Source organism: Gossypium arboreum, chromosome 12, assembly GCF_025698485.1.
Source record: "Gossypium arboreum isolate Shixiya-1 chromosome 12, ASM2569848v2, whole genome shotgun sequence".
NCBI classification, from domain to species: domain Eukaryota; kingdom Viridiplantae; phylum Streptophyta; class Magnoliopsida; order Malvales; family Malvaceae; genus Gossypium; species Gossypium arboreum.
This window is the reverse complement of record NC_069081.1, coordinates 75,364-82,935: the sequence shown is the minus strand read 5'-3', so window position 1 is coordinate 82,935 and position 7,572 is coordinate 75,364. Positions and strand designations below refer to the sequence as shown.

The 7,572-nt window shown below is 35.8% G+C and overlaps 1 protein-coding gene across 2 annotated transcripts; it reads left to right on the top strand.

The window, feature by feature from the left end:
• The first annotated feature begins 2,058 nt into the window (after window positions 1–2,058).
• On the top strand, window positions 2,059–7,185 carry LOC108476628 (mitogen-activated protein kinase kinase kinase 3). 2 transcript variants are annotated; one of them, XM_017778897.2, is made up of 11 exons: window positions 2,059–2,757; window positions 3,271–3,591; window positions 3,808–3,895; window positions 4,029–4,091; window positions 4,255–4,415; window positions 4,519–4,594; window positions 5,021–5,080; window positions 5,224–5,331; window positions 5,439–5,675; window positions 6,373–6,476; window positions 6,567–7,185. In XM_017778897.2, exons 1-11 carry the CDS (start codon window positions 2,267–2,269, stop codon window positions 6,820–6,822), a joined length of 1,965 nt encoding a protein of 654 aa, XP_017634386.1. In that variant the 5' UTR covers window positions 2,059–2,266; the 3' UTR covers window positions 6,823–7,185. The 2 variants fall into 2 exon arrangements, with proteins under 2 accessions (XP_017634386.1, XP_017634385.1); XM_017778896.2 differs by having other exon boundaries at window positions 3,253–3,591.
• Window positions 7,186–7,572: the final 387 nt, after the last annotated feature.

The window sequence follows — 7,572 nt, the reverse complement described above, 5'->3', positions numbered from 1 at the left end:
GTAACATAGTATATAGAAGAACTGATGATTTACTCCCTACATTCGGGTCCAACAAGGGTACATTGATATTAGATATGGCTTTCTGGCAAGTCTGTATTGCAAGTGTCATTTGCATTTCTTCGAACAAATTTGCCTACTCCTTTCCTCCACCAAAAGTATATATGACTTGCCAGTCTAAGCCAAGGCATGATCTCCATAGATGTCGTCATGTTTGGTGTAAAAAAAGGTTCGCGAATGGGTATGAAATTCATCATATGATCCCAAATTTCGATATATTCTTTGTTGAATTCTCGTCAATTTTCATCAATTTTCCTTCGCAAATCAAGCTTGTGTGGTGTTTCGATGTATTGCTGTGCCAACGAAATTTTTTGCCTCTACTTGAACTGCCGCATCACTCGATCCGATTCGTGCATCTCCACTGTCGCGTAAACTATCAATCGCACATTCGCATCCCTCCTACTCTGAATGGCCAAAAATTCAAGCGGGGCATATTCTATGATATTCGGATCGGCGAGTATGACATCTATTTAAACTATAGTGCACAATTAGCTACAAAATTTTAAATTCCAAATCATTGCTTAATTATTATAGGTTTGAAAAATTCAATAGTTTCAAGCATTGATCTAATAGTAGCTGGATATCTTTGAACTGCTCCGGTTGTCCCACATAACTCCACCCATGGTTTCACCTACTCAAACAATATGTTAATTCCAACATATAATAAATAAACAACATTTACTATGGTTACTATATATTATTATCAAATGAATTTTACTTTGTCACAAATGAGAATGTATAAAGGTTGTCCACTTGGGGACTTAAAAATGGTAGTCGCCACCATACCCATTACTACAACATGAGCAAGTAACTACTGATTGACATCTTATTCAATTCCATCGCCTGAGACAACTCCTTGTACAACGTGGCCAACAAGGCTAAGCCCCAACTTAGTCAACCACTTTATTTAAAGTCGACTAAGTGTAGTAGGCACCTTTTGTGTACCAAATTTTGAGATTTATCGAGCATTAGAATGCCCTCGATAAACTTCATAGTGAATGCTCGGGCGTATTATTCTTTTTCGATGTCAATTGCGTCCTTAGGAAGGTCTTTGAAATTATCTTCCAACCATTTCATCTCTATCTGGCCACCTTGAAATTTATTCGGCACCTTCCCTAAAAATGCCTCGCAAAGGTACTCCTTACCAAGAATGACCACTGCCCTCGTAACAATTGGCCCATCCACCAGTAAGCTAAGTTGTAAAACAACGTCCTCGAGAGTAATTGTACACTAACCGCATGAAAGATGAAATACGTGTGTCTCAGGTCTCCATCTTTCCACTAACGCGCTGATAAGCGTAGGATCCAATTTAAGCCTCCGAGCATCCAAGATGCATGTAAAAATCATGCATATTACAAATAACCAAGAATTTCATTGTCTGGGCTATTTGATAAGTTGTATGAACCCCTCCAAAACATCATCATCCACCTATTTATATCAACAAAATAAAATAATTTAATTTTTTTAAAATTAAAAACTTTAAATTAACTTAATTGAAAAAACAAAATTTAAAAATTTTCCTTACCATTACCGATTGAGCGGCAAAAATGTGCTTGTAGTTGAAACGAATAAGAAAACTTGTTTCGTGAAAATTTAATTGAAATGAATAATCTACGAAATAATAAAATAAAACTATAATATTTTTATACAAATATATTAGTAAATTTCAAATAAATCTTGAGAAATTTGAGAGAATTGAAAGTTTAGAGAGAATAGAGAGAGTTAAATTTAAGAGAAAGAATGAAAAATGATATGATATTTATATGAAAATAAAATAATAGTTGGACTGTTTAAAATTTTACAGTTATTACAAAAACACATCAAGCTGAACACTCTTTGATACTCTATCTCTAAAATCGATGTATTTCTCTAAAAATAGCTTATTTCTCTAAATTTTGAAAAACCATCTATTTGACTAATTAAAAAATGATATACTTATCATATATATATATAGATACCTTCAAAATATATATAAGAAAACTAATAATTTTATAACTAAATATTATCATTAAAATATGATATCTTATTTTATTAAAATAAATAAATGCAGAAATAAAAGCTATCCTTCTCTCTTTCTGTCTGAAGTCTTTCTCATCATTTCCTCTCGGTTTCCTCTTCTCAATATAATTTTTTTTTCTGCACAAATCAAAACATTTCTTCTTCTTCTTCTTCATTGTCTTATAGAGAATAACATTTTCTTTTTTAAAAAATGCCTGCTTGGTGGGGTAAAAAGTCGAATAAGAACAAAGAAGAGAGTCAAAATCGAAGTCCACGAGGCACTAGCATCGGAGTAATTAAGCTTTTGCCTAATAAACCAGATGCTACTGCCGGATTTTCCTGCGGCGGCGCTGCTGGCAAAATGAAAGTAGCCGCCGCCGCCGCCGCCGATGACAAGAACAACAACTACTCTAAGAGCTTTGATGGTGGAGGAGGGCTTGTTTTAACCACCAGTAATTCACCACGTGCCAGCAGGGAGTTCAGCGTTGTTGTTGGTTGTAGTGGTGGTGGGTCATCCGGGTTTTCGGGTTTGGATTCGGATTCAGGTGAAAAAATAGGGATTCCTTTGCCTACACCATCCATCTCACCGATGCAGAGTGATCATGTTGTGGGGTTAGGATCTGGGTGGCATTCGGTTTCAAGTGATAGCTCTTCTGAAGATAATCAGATTGCAAATGATCCGGTTCAATTCCTTGCATACAGGTTTCCTTTTCCCTTACATGTATTGGATTCTAAATATTGAAGGATTGATTTTCATTTTTTATTAAAATCTCTGAATTAATATGGGGCAGTTACTGATAATTTTTCTTTTGGTATATAAAGCAGTTGTTGATTAATTAATAAGATATAGTTTTTTTCTGTCTTTTCTTGGGTGTCAGAGTTTGACATGTTCTTTTTTTTTTTTTTAAATAATTTTATCCATATGTATTTCCTTCCTTTTGGGTCTGCCATCTGTTAATATTTTCAGCTTTTGGAACTGAAATTTCCTGTTAACACTTACAAATTAATCACTATTTCATGTTCAGATTGAATGTAATTCTTGAATGATACATGTTGGATACTTACATCTGTAAATAATATATCATATGTCTGTAACTAGCCAAATATTCAATATTATTGTATGGTATTAGGTTGTTCACACTCAAATGAAGCATTACCTGTAATGATTTTCAAAGAGCTGACATTAACTGAATCTAGGTCCTATATTGATCCCAGAGGCCAAGGTGAACCTAGAATGAACACGAGGTCGAGAAGCCCTGGTCCGGGGTCGAGAGGAGCAACCAGCCCGACATCACCTCTTCATCATCAATTGTCTGCGGTTAGTCTAGAGTCTCCTACAGGCAGAAAGGAAGATGGCAAGTCCGTGTGTCATAAGTTGCCTCTTCCACCAGGTTCTCCTACTAGTCCCTCTGCTGCCCTGCCTAGCACAAGAACTTGTGGAGTGAATGAAAATACACCTTTTACTCTATCGAAATGGCGAAGAGGTAGACTCTTAGGAAGGGGAACTTTTGGACATGTTTACCTTGGGTTTAATAGGTAGGACTTGCTTTCTGTATCAGTTAATTATCATACTCTGCCATTCATAAAAGACTTAAGATTTATCTGTCACAGAAATTAGCTCTTGTCATGTATTTCATGGTTCCAATCCGGCTAATATGCAAGATAAAAAAGATATTTACCAAGATCTTAAGTATGTTTTCAGTTTCTTCCCATTGTATACTTTTCTAAGTATTATGCATCCGCGCTTGACAGTGAAAGTGGGCAGATGTGTGCAATAAAAGAAGTCAGGCTTGTCTCTGATGATCAAACATCAAAAGAAAGCCTCAAGCAACTGAACCAGGTAATAGTTTTGTCTGATTCTCACTGAATAGTGATACATAATTTCTGTTATTCTTTTACCAGTTGATATTGAGATCATTTACAAGTTGCCTCATTTTAGTGTCTGGTTTTCTAATCCTTTTTAATGTCAACAGGAGATAAATTTGCTTAGTCAGCTATCTCATCCAAACATTGTTCGGTACTATGGAAGTGAACTGGTAATTTTTTTTAAATACTGCTTTAGAAGACATGACATGCAAATAATTCACTTACATTACAAAATGAAAAGAAAGGGGAATGGAGAATGATATTTGGAATCCTTCTCCTGATACCAGTTAATTGTACCTTGCTTCATTGTAAATCTAATTGCCATTTTTTCAGGGTGAAGAAACACTCTCAGTTTACTTGGAATATGTCTCTGGTGGTTCAATCCACAAATTGCTTCAAGAATATGGTGCCTTCAAGGAACCTGTCATTCAAAACTATACAAGACAAATTCTTTCTGGGCTTGCTTACTTGCATGGAAGAAATACAGTCCACAGGTACTTGGATGTACTTCTGGTTATGGATGATTTAGTTGTCTGTAGTGTGGAAATTTAGCATCAACTTTGTTATGTTTTTAAAGCTGTGGGTTTTATGTTTCAGAGACATAAAAGGGGCAAACATATTAGTAGATCCTACTGGTGAAATCAAGTTGGCTGACTTTGGCATGGCAAAACATGTATGTTACCTTATCTCATCTTGGGGATGATAGGCTTAATTCTAGTATACTGAAGCTTCAATGCCTCTGAAATTAGTTAGTAGCTAAGAGTAACAAGTGTCTACTACATGACATTTTGATATGATGCTAGTTTTGATTGTAAAGAAAACAGAGGTTAAAATGAAAATTGTCTTTTGATATATATATCTATATAATATTTATAATGCCTTTTAGACCATCACTTGAACCGCAGTTCTATCTAAGAAGTTAATGTTGAAGTCTTGAGACTGACAGTCTAATTAAAATTGAAAATGGCAAGTGACATTTACGGGTGTAAATCTAGCGAATTGAAAATGTGTAAATAAAAACTGAAAATGGACAGTGATCTTGTCTGCCTACTTCCTTTTCTTTCACCAGTTAATGAACAATTCTTTCTTCCTGATCTAGATAACAGCTTGTGGTACAATGCTTTCATTCAAGGGAAGTCCTTACTGGATGGCACCTGAGGTATTGCTTTTCCTCTCTCGTTCAATTATATGATAACGGAATCACCCCCCTTTTTTTCCACATTAAAAACCTTTCCAAGTCTATTTCATTGCTAATTATTTTTCCCATTATGGCCACTTATTTGTATATTTTTCCGATTTCAGGTTGTAATGAATACAAATGGCTACAACCTTGCAGTGGATATCTGGAGTCTAGGCTGTACCATACTTGAAATGGCTACATCAAAACCACCATGGAATCAGTATGAAGGGGTGCGACATATTAATTCTTAACATCTCTTGGATAATGTCTTTTTCTGGCTAGCTCAAAACTGTTCAGGAATTAGGATCAATCCTTCTGTTAATTCTGAATTCAACAGGTGGCTGCAATATTTAAAATTGGAAACAGTAAAGATATCCCAGAGATTCCTGATCGCCTTTCTAATGAAGCTAAAAGTTTCATAAGGCTTTGCTTGCAAAGAGAACCGTCAGCACGTCCTACAGCCTTGCAACTGCTAGATCACCCTTTCATTCATGACCAAGCAACTACAAGAGTTGCAAACATCAGCATAACCAAGGATGCATTTCCTTACACTTTTGATGGAAGCCGCACTCCGGTATATATTCTTAAGATGCTTGTTTCTGTTTCTTATTTTTCTGATGGTTTTTATTACTCTGATTGTATAGACATCATCTTTTATACATCCTGAACTGATTGATTTAGAAAACACTTGGAACAACTTCTGCTACTTGGTTTTAATTTAAATATCATGAACTTTTTTATCATCATATCATGTTGTTTCAGAAATGGATACTGCACAAACAGAAACCTACTATTTTTCATACAAGGTTTGATGCTCCTGAACAGATTGTGATTTCAAGATGACCTTATTTACTAGAATTTATAATTTGGTGAAAGTTATGGATGCAATCATTACGCTTGTTAAAATCTAAACATGAAAACAATATGTGTATTAAACTGATCTAAAGTTGGCTCATGTTTATTACATTGTTTTGAAATTGATTGGTATATGAACCGATAGTTTCTTAATTAATGTATCTATACATCAAATTTTTAATGCAATTTCTTTGCTTGTTTGAGCTTCTTCCATGTTTTATGATGCTTTTCAAAATTTTATTTTACTCTTGAAATGCAAATTGATATTCCTTTTCAAGTAGCAGCCATACCTTTATCTTGTTTTGCGCTATTTAAGCTTGCAAATATGAATGAGCATATGTACTTGAAGTTTTCTTATCAGTAACTAAAGCTGAATTTAAGCTAATCTCTCTTGTTATTTTTAACTTTCTGAACAGCCCATATTAGAACTGCAGTCCACTAGAAATAATGTCCCTTCATTTGATGGAGATTATGAGATGAGGGGAATGACTACAACTTCAAGAGCTTTGAGGAATCCGAGGTACTAATTATGTTGTCTTTCATTTCTGCACTCAAAGTTTATGGCACAAAGTTCTAAAGTAACTTGCCTGTCATGTATTCATATGCACAGAGATAATGCAAGAGCAATCACATCTTTGCCTGTATCTCCTTGTTCAAGTCCATTAAGATATGGTGCAGCTCACAAGAGTTGTTTTCTTTCTCCTCCTCATCCGGCTTATCAGTTTGTAGGACAGAGCGGATACTTGTGTGATATCTCTGGGAATGCTTCGAGACCAAATCCAAAGTACACTTTGGATCCTTGGCTTCAAACTTCACTACTAAAAGTTCAAACACCGAGCACCCCTCCACGAACGAGACCTATTTGAGATAATTGTAAATAGGGGACAGGACAAATATCCATTTCCTCTCCATCCCCAAGTCCAATGAAATTGAGTATTTTTCTTTGATGGAAGGATTCTCCCTCCCTATTCTGGTAAATTTGGCCATCCCATTCTTCTAGCCAACTAGAAAAGTGATTGCATTTTTAGCTTAAGGCTACGCGTAGTGGGAATATTAGGGGACAATGGGAGTTTTGTTGCAGGGTGAAGATAAAACGATGCTCCAATACTTGAACTTGTAACACTCTCGTTGATTTTTGTATATGGAAGGTGGTCACTTAGCCTGTAACATTCTCGTTGTTCTATACTAGTTAATGATGCACGTAATACCGTTACTGGTTGAACAGGTAATTTTGTTATGCGAAACCATCTCATTTCAGCCACAGATTGATGCTTGTTTTTGAAGCAGCGGGAGAAGGGTAACCCCTCCTTTCCCATTGAAGCCTGAGTGGGTCATTTTCCACTTTTCCTTTCAAATCTTACAAATACCTATATCGCCTAACAAAACAAAGAAGACTGTGACCGTGCCAGGTGGTCTGTTTCTGATTGTAGTTGGTGGGGATATAGAGATTGACGAAGTCATTGAATCTGGACTGCTACCGGATCATGTGTTCAAACTTCCAAGGTCAACGCACTAAAGAAAGGCGGCTCCATGATTAACGTGCCCAAAATGCTTACTTGGGTTTTCCAAGGTGTCCTTTTCACTTGCTTTTAATTCTATACCATTGGGTTCGGATT